The sequence below is a fragment of the Staurois parvus genome, unplaced genomic scaffold, assembly GCF_062004578.1.
Source record: "Staurois parvus isolate SC_StPar_1 unplaced genomic scaffold, SC_StPar_1.0 ptg001302l, whole genome shotgun sequence".
Classification (NCBI taxonomy): Eukaryota; Metazoa; Chordata; class Amphibia; order Anura; family Ranidae; genus Staurois; species Staurois parvus.
The window spans coordinates 3,308,350-3,325,479 of NW_028319098.1; the positions used below are offsets into that span (position 1 = coordinate 3,308,350).

At 41.8% G+C, this 17,130-nt stretch overlaps 1 protein-coding gene across 1 annotated transcript in view; it reads left to right on the forward strand.

Moving 5' to 3' along the window:
• LOC149437160 (uncharacterized) overlaps positions 1–17,130 on the forward strand; it is a 96,012-nt gene that overhangs the window by 51,830 nt on the left and 27,052 nt on the right. Inside the window, exons 6-8 of the mRNA XM_089661001.1 lie at positions 4,816–5,000; positions 6,355–6,509; positions 8,403–8,565. Of these exons, the coding sequence (XP_089517127.1) occupies positions 4,816–5,000; positions 6,355–6,509; positions 8,403–8,565 (503 nt within the window). The remainder of the gene's footprint in view (positions 1–4,815; positions 5,001–6,354; positions 6,510–8,402; positions 8,566–17,130) is intronic.

Below are 17,130 nucleotides of genomic sequence, written 5' to 3' on the forward strand. Positions count from 1 at the left end.
AGCACAGTGTGATGATAAAGTTTCTTGTGAACGAAGGCATAAAACCCGTGGATATCTACAGAAGACTTCAAGCACAGTATGGTGATGAGACGTTCAGTCGCAGTAAGACATTTGAATGGTGTAAACGTTTCAAAGATGGCTGTATGTTCGTCAGTGACTATCCCGGCTGTGGTGGTTCCCAGCCCACAGTAGTCATTCCTGTGAACATTCAACACGTGGGATTCCTGATCCTTGATAATTGACGCATAACCTGTCATGAAATTGCACAAGAGACTAATCTTTCTGTGGGAACAGTGAACACAATGGTGACAAAGCAGGCTGTGCTAGGATGGTATCCAAAGCTTTCCAGGCATTGGTTAAATGCTGGGATAAGTGTATAAACGTAGCAGGGGAGTATGTTGAAAGATAAATGCAGTTTCCACTCCTTGAAATGTATTCTTTTATTATCTCCAAAAGTCCCATTTTGACTTGCATGCCCCTGGTATGTTTATCTGCATTGTATAAAGAAGCAAGTATGTGCATTGTGGGTAGTTTTTGTAGAAAATGTTTTTTCTCTGATTTACAGTAACCAAAGCATTAACAGCGAAGTTGAGCTTTTTAAGAAAATAGCCTACACACACAAGTGGCTATAGTAGGTTAAAATACATTGCGTATTTTTGAATAATGTTGTTTAATGCATACTGTACCTCCCAACTTTTGAAGCTGAGAATGAGGGACACTTCAGGGCAACAACAACCTGCTGTGATGAAAAATGGGTGTGGCTAAAAGGTAGGTGTGGTTAAATTATGATGGCCGGAAGGGGACAGTATAGCACCTCCTGGGTGCCTCAACTACCACCCCTTTTAGCTTCAGAGGCAGCACCTTGAGGTGTACACATGCTGCGGTCACCATGCTTTGTTTCACAGACGCAGCTTGAATTTCACCCCTTGTCAAACACAACCCTTTCAAGTAAATGGTGCTGCTCTGCAAGTGCCCAGTTGTGGCAAGGTCGTGTAATGGTTAGAGGATACAATATCTCCTTAACGGTTGTCAAATGCATATCACTCTTCAGAGACCAAAATGTGAGCAAACTTTTAAATTTGGGGGTTTTTTTGTTTTGTTTTTTTTACAGTTTTTAGATTTTTTTTCTTTTTACATTTTAACAGCCCTGTTGAGGGATCTTTGGTGTCTCACTTTTTGTACAGATAAGATCCCTTTTTCTGTATCCCCAGCTGCATTGGACACTAAATGAATAGGAAGCGTTCTATGCTGAGTGACTTGCTCTTCATTCACAAACTGAAGCATAGTAAACACCAGGCGCGGACTGGCCATAGGGCACACCAGCAATTGCCTGGTGGGCCAGGGTCACCTAGGTTAAAAAGACTGGGCCGCACAGCGGGAGGTAAGTGGCGACCATGGTCTGGATGGGGATAATACAGACCACAGCCGCCGCTCACCTTCTGCTGTGCGGCTATCCCCAAAGCAGGACCGACAGGAGGAGCGGCAGTGAGGGCTCCTGAAGACAAGCAGGAAGCGCCACTGACACACGGACACCTCCTCGACCAGCCGCTGCACTAAAGGGAGGTCTGCCTCGCTTCTTCACCCGCCGGCACACTGTGACAGGTCTGTAGCGGCGGTGGATGGGAGTGTCTTTGCTGGGCGGGCTGTCTCTTTGCTGGGCGGGCTGTCTCTTTGCTGGGCGGGCTGTCTCTTTGCTGGAGGGGCTGTCTCTTTGCTGGAGTGGCGGTTTCTTTGCTGGAGGGGCGGTTTCTTTGCTGGAGGGGCGGTTTCTTTGCTGGAGGGGCTGTTTCTTTGCTGGATGGGCTCTCTCTTTGCTGAATGGGCTGTCTCTTTGCTGGTTGGGCTGTCTTTTCTGGACTGGGCTGTCTCTTTGCCCAGTTTGGTCCAGAAAAGAGACATCCCAATCCAGCAAATACACAGCCCAGCCCAAGAAGGGATATCCCCATCAAGCAAAGAGACATCCCTGTCCAGCAAAGAGATATCCCAATTCAGCAAAGAGACAGCCAAGTCCAATAAGGGACATCCCCATCCATCAAAGAGACATCCCTGTCCAGCAAAGAGACATCCCGTCTTTGCTATATGGGGATCTCTTTGCTGGATTGGGCCATCTCTTTGAATATATAAGGGGCACTGTGATTAGATCTCTAGGGGCACTGTAATGTAAAGGGGCACTGTGATATAAAGGGGACTACGCTGTAAAGGGGCACTGTAATCAGTACAGTGCCCCTTTACAGTGCAGTCCCTTTATATCACAGTGCCCCTTTATATATATTACAGTGTGGAGAACCGACTCCTTGAATATTCCATCATCAACTGCCCCGTGAATGCCCTTGCACCCCCCCCCCCCCCCCGGAAATTGGCTGCTCAGTCTAAAATGCCCGGGCCTATTTTTTGTCACAGTCTGGGCCTGGTAAACACAGGTATAACAGTGGAGGGAGAGGGGGCTGCTGGGTGTAGACACTGTAGATTTCCCTGTGCAGCTGGCAGGAGGGAAAAGAAGAGAGGAGAATCTGGCTGCACTGCAGATGGATTGGAGCCGGGTTCAGATCAGGGGGACTAGTGGAGCCCAGAACTCGTTTTGCCACTAGGCTCCAGGATTTAGCCTGGATTTGCAGGATGCTGGGATTTCAATGAAATTTCAGGAAAGTCCCACCCATTCTGGAACAGTTGGGAGGTATGTTTAATGTAAGTGCATACCTGTAGGCCATTTCCACCTTTCCCAGAAGCCTGGCCAAAAAAGTCCCACTTAGTGTTGACATGTTCTGCCCAAGTTTTAAGACAGGGCAGCTGTTAAGGGCTGGCTCCCAGTGTCATAGAAGCAAGCAATGTTCTTATTTAAATCCCTGCAGCTGAGCTCCAGAGGAGAGGCCTGTGTCTGCACTGTCCCCACTGCTCACTGGGTGACATTGGCAGCCTGGCCACAGCTTTAGTCTTTAACGCCAGGGTAAAAAAATATGCTAGTTCCTGAAATAGGTTGCTAAATAATGAGGAAAACTGTGTGTTTATAAAGTTTGGACCTAAGCCGGTAATAAAGCTAACCCACTTCCCCATTCCTCTCTCTTCCTGAAACCTAAAGCATTATTTAAAGCTGTTTAATACTTTATCAGCAGCAGCAGGCTCCCTCCGACTAATGGCACTAGGCATACAGCTCCTGCCATGGTTTCTGGTCCTGGAGTATATGCACCCCACTCCCAGTGGGGATTCCTCTACTATTGTTTGACAAGAGATTATAGGGTGAGATTACTAGTACCCTCATTACCCTAATAAGGAAATTCTTTACTTCGTTTTTGTTTTGGGTAGGGCACAGTAAGGAATTAAAGTAGCAATGAGATTACAGGCGCTGGTGAATCTCACCCTACAATCTTGTCTACAGTTTATCAAGGAATAAATACACTGATATTAAGCTTCTATTAAATAGGTGCCAATTTAAAGGTAACAGGCAAGTGGTCTAGGGTTTGATGCCATGACCATCCTATAGGAGTGTTTGTTTTCTATGCAGTAGTTTCACATTAGAGTATATAATATGCCTGTTTTTCAAATTACACATACTGCAGTATTTTCTAATGGTCATTAGATCAGTCACATTGATGGCAAAAGTTAGCTGTCTAATGGCTAACTGTTGTTCATTTTGCTTTATTTCATAGAGGTACCCTTTGCTGTCATGGTGTTCATGTTTATTTGAACTGCTTACTTTAGTAGAACTGCAGATAAATATACAAGATACTTGTCTTATAGACATTTGTCCCAGTAAATTGTCTCCAAGGATGCCTGCTCTAGAGTACATAACCTACATCTGATATCTTTGGACACATAAAAAGCTGGCATTTGGCGTTCGCTTAATGGACATCACGCGCTGCCTTCTGAGCCTTTTTTCCACATTTTTAGAGGGGGACAGAACAGACATTTTCTAAAATGCCCCAAGTTTATACAATACCCCACATGCTGCCCCGTTATTAACCACTTCCCGGCCTCCCTATAGCAGTTTTACGTTAAATATACGTGATTTTGCATTTCTGGGTAGGGGCCCTGTGCGCTGCCCCACCCACACTATTAAAGGGTCACTATCATACAATAACCCTTTGATCAGCTCAGATTTTAACCCCTTTCTACCCAGTGTCCTTAGTACAGTGTCAGTGCTTTTTATTAGTACTGATCACTGCATTAGTGTCACTGGAGATGTCCGCAGCAGTTAGTCAGTTACCATCCAGTGTCAGTTAGTGTCAGAATGCCTGTGGCAGTCCTGCAATAAGTCGCTGATCGCCGCCATTACTAGTATAAAAAAAAAATCCAGAATATATACCACTGTTTGTAGATGCTATAATGTTCATGCAAACCAATTCATATACACTTATTGCAATTTTTGTTTACCAAAGACATATAGCAGAATACATTTAGGCTTAAATTTATGAAGAAATCTTATTTTTCTTATTTTTTTTATTGGATATGTTTTATAGTGAAAAATACAAAATATTGGGTTTTAATTTAAAACTTTCGGTCTTTTTTCATTTATAGAGCAATAAATAAAAAACCCAGTGATGATCAAACACCACCAAAGAAAGCTCTATTTGTGTGAAAAAAATTATATAAATTTCATTTGTGTACGGTGTTGTATGACCGTGCAATTGTCAGTTAAGGAAGTGCAGCGCCGTATAGCAAAAAATTGCATGGCCATGAAAGGGGGGTAAATCTTCTGAAGGGCAAGTGATTAAATTATTCACAAGTACTGGATGTTTGTCATCCTATAAAAATGGGCAGAGTCAATGTTTGACGTTGCTGTGAAGATACTTGCAGACGAATTGTTTCTGTTCTATTTAGATAACAACATGAAAGAGAAGACTGTTCTAGTGGAAGATACAACACAAGTGAAGAAACTGACAGATGTTTCTACCCAAGATCTCACATATAAAGAAGAAGAACACAAGAGCATTCTTCAGGAACTGCACAACAGCATTCAGAGTGTGAAGGAGAAAGAGAGGGAAAGCCGCCTCCTGCAAACACAAGTAATGACTTCAGTCTCCTTACCACAATCATCCATTCTGTGCTAGTAAGGGCACGCATGGCTCCATCTACTCAACAAAATAATGCCAAATTAAAAATTTAATTGAGAAATTAGGGTGAAATTGATGATTAGGCATGATTTGTGATCTGTTTTGAACTAGCATTGTTTTTTTTATGTGATATCTAGACAGTAAAATATGCTAAAATAAATTCAGCATTTAGAAATGTAATACTGTGTATGTGCTCCACATAGTAAACTGACACAATACATCGCAACCTTTGCAAAATTTGGAAGAGAAAGAAACAATGTACTCACAACTAAATATTTTATTTAGGTGTTGCCCCATGATAAGGTCCAGCCTAGATTGCTGCAATGGTAGTGGAAGAAAGTAACATGCTGGATTTTTGGGTCTTTAAATCTAGTAGAACTATGTTTCAGAATAGGAAAGGGTTAAAAGGGAGACAATCAAACAAAGTGTGTTATCGGACAAGGTGACTGCGCCTGGTATCCCCTCTGCAAAAATTGGGAGGGCTTGGTCAGTGGCGTGGCCTGCTAAGCTATCAGGAAGAGCACGACAAATCACAAAAGCAAGATGGCAGTTGCTGTGGGTTTTCCAATGTAGCACCCTCCTAGAGCTTTGTAGTGGGTACCCCTGAACCATACCCAATACATACTTTAGGGACGTTTTTTCCATACTGATATTGATGCAGTAATTTTTGCTCTTCGCAGCACCAGTGATGCAGGGGCATATGTTTCCTCCAGTGACACAATAGATGCAGGGACATTTTTCCTTTCAGTAACACTGCTGTCACAGGGACATTTTTTTTTGTTTTAGTGATACCACCAATATAGAGACATTTGTTTTCTTCACCTTTCTTAGCCCTATGTTTGGGCTTGGTAGGCAGGGCTCGGAGGCACAGTTTCCTACCTTCACCCTGTGCACTGGATGACCTTGTCCTGGCATTGGGTATCAGTATAACAAAATTATCACCATTTTCAATAGGATATGTGTCTGCTGAAGACTGCATTGATTCTGTTTTTGAATTTTTTTCTGGAATGTTAGTTTTATGGAATGTTAGTGTTATATCCTTCACTTGGATGTTCTAAGTTGCACTGAGTGAATACAGCTGCATAAAACAAAAACTGTGTCTGTCTTCATTTCAGGCTGCAAAGCAACATGTGATTATTTTAAAGGGGGTGATTTTTTTCTATACCCACTGTATATTGTGCCTCATTAAACTTTTATCCTCAGTGTTATGTTTATAATAAATCTTTATTTTCTGAGTAGAAATAAGAAATTAAACAGTACACTGGTCTTGACAGTGTCATCTAAATTTGGATTTTTCATGCTTTAGCTTCAGGAACAGACAAAGCAACATGAAGCTGTGGAGGCACAATTTGCAGAGAAGAGGTCTGAATGTTTATCAGTACAAGCTATGATACTTCAGCTTGAAGAGCAGTATATAGCTACAGCTCAGTCTGTGCAAGAGCGTATTACTTTCCAGCTGCGGTATGTTTTATTAAAATAGAATTGCATTGTAGCTCTTAAATTTAACCAAGCAGGATAAAAATATGGGAACTTCCTTTGCAGATTATGTAAGGCTACGTTCACACTAGCCTTGTTTTCAAGCAGCAGAAAGGCGTTTGGGAAGCGTTTTTACCGCTTCCCAAACGCCTCGGACAATTTTGCCCATTGCAACACATGGTGCTGTTCTAACGGGAGCGGTAGCGTCGCAGTGCGGCAAAACGGACACCTCTGGTCGAGTCAGGAGGCATTGAAGCCTCCTATTCTAGTCTATGGTGCCGCTCCTGCAAATGCCCGGCCGGCGTTTGCGACGCGGTTGCAGGGCGTTTGGAGTTGAAACACCATCCAAACGTCCTTATAGGCGTTTGTGGGGCGTTTTTAACGCTCGGCAAACGCCTAGCAAACGCCGCTCAACCGTGCATGCGGCGTTTGCAGAGCATTTGCCGAGCATTAAAAAACGCTCCAAAAATGCCGGACCAACGCTTGCCAAACGCTATAGGGGCATTTGGCAAGAGTTGGTAAAACAGTCAAGTGTGAACGAGCCCTTAGATGTGTAAGTTCCAGGTCTGTCTTCCTTAACATTACTTCAAGAGGAACTCCACCCTTACTATCAATATTAAATGTTTTTAATTCTAAAACTTGTACCTGTATAAAAGTAAGAAAAATACTTACTAGGCCATGGGGTCCAGAATTGACTTGCTTGTAGGGAAAGTATTACCTACACTGCTCCATTCTGGCACTGAACTCATGAATTGAGATCCAGCACATGCACAGACACGCCGCAGGAATCTTTGCTAGGTCTAACAAGCCTGGCACATACTGTGGTGGCTATGCACATGTTCTGGACACCCCTGCACAGTAAACTCACAAAAGCCCCATGCCATTTCGGCAAATGCACAAGATCCCACAAGCTGCTTCCTGGGAGGTGTGATGTAAAAATCCCAGGAGGCAGTTTGTGGGACCACATGCATGTGCAGAAACACCACAAGGGATGTTGGAGTCACCAGGGGCATACCTGCACATGCGCAGGGTGGGGGAATGTCCTCTTCAACTAGGCGAGAATTAAGGACCTGGTTTAAAAAAAAGTATTTACTTGTAAAATAATTATTTTTTTGCAGTTGTGTTATAGGGAGAGGGGAGCAGGCAGGAGAGAGGAATCATAGAAAAGGGGTGAAGAATCATAGAAAAGGGGTACTTTAGAGTCAGTGACCCAAAACAAGTATGCAGGTCAGGAGTTCCAATTTATTTGACTGCATAATTGTCCCTGGTAGGTGGATCATTAAGTTGTCAAGCAAGGATGAGAATGACCACTTATGTTGGTTGTAGCAGCTTCTCTATTTTAGATATTTTCCTTTTAATGATGTCCATTCAACATCACATTCTTCCACTAGAAACAACATATTTAACAAATGAAGACAAATAAGGGTTATTTACTAAAATTGTAGAGTTCAAATTCTGGTGCAACTCTGCATAGAAACCAATCAGCTTCCAGGATTAATTGCCAAAGCCTAACTGAACAAGGTGAAGTTAGAAAGCTGATTGACTACCATACACAGCTGCACCACACAGATTCTGTGTGCACCAGTTTTAGTAAATCTACCCCATAATGTGAAGCAGAGGGTGGCAGGATAAAACCCAAGCTGTTACTGTTCTGGACAGATAATTGGCAACTTCCATTATTCTGTGGTTGGATTGGCCATGGGCAGTCTCCCACACTCAGGAATGTGTGGAGGCTCCATAACTTGCTAGGTAAGCATGATGTTGCATGCCCAGAGTGATGATGTAATACATTCTGGCTTGGAAAATAGCAGGGTCACATCTGCTAGGAAAGTAATGAACTAATGTACTAATATACTATCTTGATTTTTTTCTTATTAGCAAAGAAGCAGAAAAATTACGAACTCAGCTGAAAGAAAAGCAGCTGGCAGCTGATGAAGATAAATATTTGAGGAACAAATTGGCAGAAGACTGTGGACGCCTAACCAAAGAAAATGCCCACTTTCAAGCTCGGATATTGGAAACAACTAAACAACTTGAAGAGGTAGGTAGCTAAAAGTGGCCAAAAATGTAAGATCATCTTCACGTAAAGTTGTTGTAAACCCTTGCATATACCCAGCGAAGTGGCTGACCTCAGGTGATACACAGAGATGAAACAAATCCTCCTGCATAAGTTGTACTTGTCTATCTGCAGCCTTCTCTTCTTTACATCTATTCAAAGTGCAGAGATTTTAAAGCTTGCCTGAGAGCTCAGAAAAAAGGGGATGGAAAGCTGAAATTACACTCCTCAGAATTTAGTGAGGAGAGTTTTGAGAGCTCATTGGAAAGAAGGGACTCTCTCCTTCACACAGCTCACAGGAACAGAGCTGAGGCTGTTAATCTGCTGTAAATCCCTTCCCTGCCACCATTTTTTTTGTTGTCAGGAAAATTTGTAAGAAGCAATTAATACTGATAGTAATGGAACGAAGCAGCAGACAGAAATTACACTTAGTGCTCTTAATTGAGAAAAGTACACACTATAGAGAGATATTCTTTGTTCATATTTCATGTCTGAGGTTTACAACCACTTTAAGTTAGCTCTTTACTGTCAGTTTGATCACTGTCTGACCTCCCTAGACATCCCTTAATCAACCCTTCTCAGGTAGGTGGATTTCTCCAGCTTATTTTCTATTTCTGTTGAGATATTCTGTTGTGTAGAAGGGCTGAAGCTGTTTATCTTCAGACTTCAACTAAATGAAACTTCAGGCAGATCTGTCTATACATGGTTTGAGGGGTATGAGTCAATGCTCACTGTGTGTATAAATTGAAGCTTGAGTTACTGAGCTGTGTAAACAACAGACATTTTCAGCAAATGAGATAAAGTTAGCCTGGAAAATATGTGGAAAGGAGCCTAGAGCTCTGCATGCTTATTGGAAATGAAAACAGTTACATGTTCACACATACCTGAATGTACCAGGTACGTGGCTGTGACAAGCAAATTGAGAGTAAGGGAAGTAAATGGAAGGTAGGAATAAGCAGTGCAGAGGGAATATAGCATTTCCTACTGTACATATATTCTGTCCAACCATTTATGTCCACTCCATGATCTGATAGCATTATCCCAATATCCTATAGTGCTGATGTGAGTTGCAGGTGTTCCCATGGCTGCAGTGTCCTGTCTTGCAAGGAATGCTGCAGGCAGTGGTTGCTGACATTCTCGTGCTTCCACGAATAACAGCCATAACACTAAGATCACTGACAGATAAAGTGAATAACATTATCTCTTTTCAATGACATCTGAAAGTTGGTGGGATATGGTATGTTAGGCAGCAAGTATACATGTTGTCAATGACATTGATGTGGTGAAAGCAGAAAAAATGTGCATCACAGTCTGTTGATTATGAGGATGCTTAGCTGCAGATTAGTCAGGGTGCCCACGCTGACCCGTGTCCACAGGCAGAAACACCTAAAATGGGCACGTGAGTGTAATGGTTGTGCACATTAGGCACATGAAAGCTGTAGGTGACATCCATTTTGTTCAGGACACAAGTCTTCCGTGTCATTTTGTCAGAAGAAAGAAATGGCCACAGTGACCTTTTCCTCTCTCCCCCTCCCAACTCCTTTTAGCTCATTTCAGCAAATGCACTGATACCTTCAGGCTGGGTTCTTTCAGCTGTCAGCGGGGTTCCCCACTGACGGCTAAAATGTGTAAATTAAAAAAAACAAAAATGGAAATTACTGGTTGTTAAGAAGCAGGACCGCCACATCCCTAAAAAAAATTATGACTCCTTCAGCTGTCAGTAGTGTTCCCCTGCTGACAGCTGAAGTGTGAACAAGTCCCAGCAATTGGAACTGTCAAAAAATAAAGCAGCCTGACAGTATTTATTAAGATCTTTAAAACAGAAAGATAAAAAGAAACGTGTTTCTTTTTGTATCTTTCTCTTTATTCATCTAGACATCAAAGGGAAGAACTTACATTCACCGGCCACTTTATTAGGTACACCTTGCTAGTACCAGGTTGGACCCCTTTTGCCTTCAGAACTGCTTTAATTCTTCATGGCATAGATTCGACAAGGTGTTGGAAACATTCCTCAGAGATTTTGGTCAATATTGACATGAGTTACTGTTGCCTTTCTATCATTTTTAACCAGTCTGCTTATTCTCCTCTGACATCAGTAAGGCATTTTTGTCTGCACAACTGCCGCTCACTGGATATTTTGTCTTTTTCGGACCTTTCTCTGTAAACCCTAGAGATGGTTTTGCATGAAAATCCCAGTATATCAGCAGTTTTTTAAATACTCAGACCACACCGTCTGGCACCAACAACCATGTCACGTTCAAAGTCACTTAAATCCCCTTTCTTCTCCATTCTGATGCTCGGTTTGAACTTCAGCAAGTAATCTTCACCACGACTAGATGTCTAAATGCATTGAGTTGCTGCCATGTGATTGGCTAATTAGCAAGTTGTGTTACAAAGCAATTGAACAGGTATACCTAATGTAGTGACTGGCGAGTGTAGATCTGCAGATGAACTCAGTTAACAGCAACCTGTCAAGTAAAAAAAAAAAGGAATTTATGTTTGTTTAATTAACCACTTCTCCTCCTGAGGATTTACCCCCCCCCTTCCTGACCAGGCTATGTTTTGCGTTATGGTGCTGCTTTACTTTAACTGACAATTGTGCGGTCATGCAATGCTGCACCCAAATTAAATTTACATCCTTTTGTTGCCACGAATTGAGGTTTCTTTTGGTAGTATGTGATTGCCTGTGCGTTTTTTATTTTTTGCGCTATAAAAAAAAGACCAACAATTTTGAGAAAAATTTTTTCTTTACTTTTTGCTATAAAAAATGTCCAGTAAAAAAATTTAGAAAATCTAATTTCATCATAAATGTAGGCCAAAATGTATTCTGCTACATGTCTTTGCTGAAAAAAATCTAATATGTGTAAATTAATTGGTTTACGTGAAAGTTATAGCGTTTACAAATGGCGGTATATATACTGGGATTTTTATTTTTACTAGTAATGGCGGCGATCAGCGACTTATAGCGGGACTACGGCGGGCATTCTGACACTGGGGGGAACTGACTTGGTGTCACTGACATCCCCAGTGACACCAATACAGTGATCAGTGCTAAAAAAAAAAAGCACTGACACTGTACTAATGGCACTGGGCAGGAAGGGGTTAACATGAGGGGCGATCAAAGGGTTAACTGTGTGCTGGGTGTGTTTTACTATTGGGCTGTGTCCGTGTGCTTAATTGTAAGCACACTGCTTAGGATGAGTGCGCTGTGCACAGCCATCCAAAGCAGTGTGCACGAGCTGACAGGGAGGAGAACTGTTTTGTTTACAAACCGTTCTCCTCCCCGGCGGAGATCCTTGGCAATCACCGGGTGCTGGTGAGTAATCACCGGCTGGTACCAGGTGATTGACAGCCGCGAATGGCGGTGCTGGTAGGGCGCACACCCCCTACCCAGAACTGCAAAATCACGTATATATACGTGATTTTGCGCACCCGTGCCGCCTTGTAGCAGTATTTCTGCTATAGGGTGGTCGAGAATGTTTCTCTGTTTAAACCCTTATTAACTCTTAGTTTACTTGAATCAGCCCTAATTAACTTCTTATTCTCCTTCTCCAATTAATTATTATTTTCCTGCTGAATTTTTGTTTTGTTCATTTCTATGCTATAAACTATTAAACCCTCAACGCCTGCTGAATACAAATTAGCGGCCTCACAGAACTGGGATTTTTTTTTCCTTGGGACCGCTAATTTGCATACCTGTCTTTTTGCTGGGAGCATGACGCATGGCACGCTCCCAGCACAAAGACCGGTGTGACACTGAGAGCCCCGGGTCCCATTCTAACGATCAGGACCCGGAACTCCCAATTCCGGGTCACCTGATTGCTGTGATAGCCTCTGATTGGTCAGTCACTGTGAATCCCTTCCCCCTTGTTTTCTTACATTGTATCTCTCTCTGTCCTTTCAGAGAGAAATAAAACAAGCGTGTGTAATAAATAAATAAATAATGAAAAAAATAAACAAAAATACCTAGATTAAGGTTTGATCTAGATCTGTGCCAGGGTTAGTGTTTGAGTCAAGGGTCAGGGTCAGTCTTTTTTTTTTTTTTGGTCAGGGTTTTTTTTTTCTAAATTTTTAAATTAGTTTCAGTTAGTGGTAGGCAGGGACGGACTGACCATTTGGAAACTCGGGCACTGCCCGAGGGCCTGGGGTCAGTAGGGGGCCCCATGAGATGCCCCTGATACCTTTTTCATAGGCTTTTTTGAGTTTGGGCAAGGACACAGGGGCCCCATGATCCCCTATTGCGCGGGGGCCTCATGAATTGTCAGTCCGCCCCTGGTGGTAGGATAAAAAAAAAGCAAATTGCGCACTATTGTTTCTGGATGCACAAAGTAGTTGTGATAATATGTACAGTTTTGCTAATATGTGTCAAAAGATGCAAAATTGTACTTAGGCACGAAGGGGTTAATGATTTAAAGTTTTTGGTTTTTTTTACTTTGCTTTGTTCATTAACATTTTTACACCTTTAACATATATGTACATGTTTCACGTTGAAAAAAGCTCAAAATTGAAAAAAATTAGATTTACTTCATTTGTAAATAACTTTTCAATGCTTTGTACCTAAATCATAATTTTACTGTCATTTTAAACAGGACAAATTACATAATGCACACTTTTTACGTGCAGTAGCACTATTTATTTTTAAACAAACACTGTTACATTTAAATGTCTAAGGATTGTGAACAAAAAAAATTGTTGCAAAACAATATTCACAAAAAGAAAGCCATTTTTGTCCTTTAAGGATAAGTTCCCTATCCTGCTTCCGCTGCCCACTGCCCTCCCTTCCCTGTGACTAAAGTACAGGGAGAAGTACCTTGTACTAGCCTTTAGTTTTCAAAACAACGTGGCCATTTGGGGCTCTGCCCACACCGCCATGTCATTCATCCACAGTGTTCTGTAGTCCTCATTGAACTATCATGGCGCTGCCAGTGCTGTGGTAGTTCATTGAATCTTCTTGTCAGGAAGTATTGGCTTGCCCGTACAGGATGTACAAGCAAGCAATTACACTGACCGTGTGCAGGACCTGCATGGCATCAGCGATCTGCTGATCGTTGGTGCAATGCTTTACAGGCTCCTAACAAAAAAATAATAAATGCACATTTTTTTTATTCATTTTTATCTCCTTTTTTATTCTCTGTTGCTTAATTGTCTCTTTATATCCTTGCAATACCTTTTTTTCTGTAAATATTTTATTTGCACCAGTTTGACCTTTTCATTATTAAACCCTATTTTGAAAAGTGTTGAAATTGTCCCTAAGGCTTTTAATGCAAACTAAAGAATCCTTGTTTCTTCAAGAGTGCTACTGTATTACATATTTCTGGACATACTTGTCTATGGTGACAGTGCATTTTTATTTTAAAATCATTGTTGTTATTGCTAAGATTGTGAGTTTCCACCTTCTCGGTAAAAAGGTGGTGGTGGCGTTTAATAGGTTACTTACTTTATTAACTTAACTCAGTTACAATTGCTCTCAGGATGCTGGCACCTAGATTGTGTTCCCTGGAGCTGGAAAATCTTTGTGCCGGGTGCAGCTAAGAGTGGCATTGCTACATAAGTGACAGCACGGTGTGAAAGTGGCTATTCTTTTGTCAAGGAGGCAGTGTGGTGCTTTGGCCAATGTTCGCAGTGTGAGAGTGGCTAATCCTTTTTCAAGCATCATAACTGGACTACAGAGCAATGGAAGAAGGTGGCTTGGACTGATGAATCACCATGTGAATGGCCAGCCAGGTGCATGTGTGTCACTTACATGAGGAATAGATGACACCAGGATGTAGTACAAGAAGAATGCAAGCCTGCAGAGGCAGTGTGGTGCTTTGGCCAATCTTCTGCTGGGAAACTTTGGTCCTGCCATTCATGTGGATGTTACGGAGGTCCGATTCATGGAAGTCCCATCTTGCAACTTACAGGATTTAAAAGATCTGTGATTGATGGCTGGGTGAGATACCACAACATACCTTCAGAGCTCTAGTGCCATCCATGCTTCAATAGGTCAAGGCTGTTTTGGCTGTAATAGGGGGACTTACTCAATATTAGGTGAGTGGTTATAATGTTATGGTGGTTGATGACAATTATAATGATTGATCGGTGTAATACTTTCACACAAGATTCACAAAACTTTCATCCAAGATTCACACACTTTTATTATTGGATTACGCTGTAAATCGTAGGTGAAAGTTGTGTAAAAACATATTATTATAAATAGAACCCGTAACGTGAACCAGAACTTTGAGTATAGGTGTTGTGAAATGTAGATCTCTGGCTAAACAATGAATCCTACAGTTGAAAAAACGAATATGTGAACTGTTATATATGCCAAAATATCTATTATTGATTTCAGGTACTCTTGTGATTGACAACTCTTCAATACCAAAAAGAAAGTCTATATTTCCTTTTAAATTCTGTAGCTTCTGATCCATGGAAGCCCACCTCGCAATTTACAGGGCTTAAAGGATCTACTGCTGACAGCTTGGTGCCAGATACCACAATATACCTTCAGAGGTTAAGTGGCAGCCATGCTGCAACGGGTCAGAGCAGTTTTAAAGGCAAAAGTTAGACCTACTCAATATTAAATGGGTCATTATAATGTTATGGCTGATCAGTATATTTTTAGAAACTTTGGTGTGGCTACAAATTATACTTCATACTCATACTTCATACTTCTTGCATAAACCCAGTCAAGTCTGGGTATACATGCAATACAGGTGGCCATAGGTGAGCAAATATTTCTCCGACATTGATGGCAGAGGAATACATAATTGTCCTCAGGTAAGTTGCAATAGCAATGTTCTTTCTATGATTTTCCCCTATGGTGACCACAGCACTCATTCAATAATTTTCTCCTTTCTCCTCCCTCACTCTTAGGCAGGCCATAGACAGGTCGTTTATCGGCCGATTTTTCGTGGATTTTCCAGCTTGACTGATAAAATTAAACAAGAAGATCCGCGAAAAACGGCCGACGGTATTGCCCCACTAATGGCGTGAATATCGGCCAATTTTTACGTGTGGACGAAAATTCAGCCGATAAACGACCCGTCTATGGCCTGCATTAAGGAAAACTTCCAACAATTTGAAAATCCCTGTGTGTGATAACCAGCACTGACTGGCTAACAGACTATTTAGTGATGCTCAACATCAGGATAGCAATAGATTTTGGCCTTGCAACAGCTCAACTGAGAAATCTCTATAGTACAGTGTGTATTTAAAACAACACCTATATAAACAAATAATCTTGCTGCTTGATACCACAGGGCATTAAACAGTTTATGACCCTTCATGCTTGCATTTTCAATTGTTGTCTCACTTTCTCACGCCCTTGGTTTATTTATCTTGTCTTGGGTGGTTCCACTAATCAGGCCAGATTAGCTATTTTAGTGCAAATTAACTCCGCCCAGAGACTGTCCAGTACCCTTTACTTGTTACAAATACAAGTTGCTTTTCTTTAACCAACCAATACAGTGTACAGTGTACTGTGTGAGCAATTTTTCAGCCATCTCATAGATTGCTAGGAAACCGTAAAGAGTTAAACCAGCCACAGATGAGTAGAAAAACAAATGCAAATCGTGTCGATCGCCGAATCGCTCGTTTTTTGCATCATACAGGTGAAACTCAAAAAATGAGAATATCGTGCAAAAGTTCATTTATTTCAGTAATGCAACTTAAAAGGTGAAACTAATATATGAGATAGACTCATTACATGCAAAGCAAGATAGTTCAAGCCGTGATTTGTCATAATTGTAATGATTATGGCTTACAGCTCATGAAAACCCCAAATCCACAATCTCAGAAAAATGTTAATATTGTGAAAAGGTGCAATATTCTAAACTCAAAGTGTCCCACTCTAATCAGCTAATTAAGCCAAAGTGTCCCACTCTAATCAGCTAATTAAGGGTTCCTGAGCCTTTAAATGGTCTCTCAGTCTGGTTCAGTAGGAATCACAATCATGGGAAAGACTGCTGACCTGACAGTTGTGCAGAAAAACATCATTAACACCCTCCATAAGGAGGGAAATCCTCAAAAGGTAATTGCAAAAGAAGTTGGATGTTCCCAAAGTGCTGTATCAAAGCACATTAATAGAAAATTATGTGGAAGGCAAAAGTGTGGAAGAAAAAGGTGCACAAGCAGCAGGGATGACCACAGCCTGGAAAGGATTGTCAGGTAAAGGCCATTCAAAAGTGTTGGGGACTTTCACAAGGAGTGGACTAAGGCTGGAGTCAGTGCATCAAGAGCCACCACACACAGACGGATCCTGGACATGGGCTTCAAACGTCGTATTCCTCTTGTCAAGCCACTCCTGAACAACAAACAACGTCAGAAGCGTCTTACCTGGGCTAAATAAAAACAGACCTGGTCTGTTGCTCAGTGGTCCAAAGTCCTCTTTTCTGATGAGAGCAACTTTTGCATCTCATGTGGAAACCAAGGACCCAGAGTATGGAGGAAGAATGGAGAGGCACACACTGCAAGATGCTTGAAGTCCAGTGTGAAGTTTCCAGAGTCTGTGTTGATTTGGGGAGCCATGTCATCTTCTGGTGTTGGTCCACTGTGCTTCATAAAGTC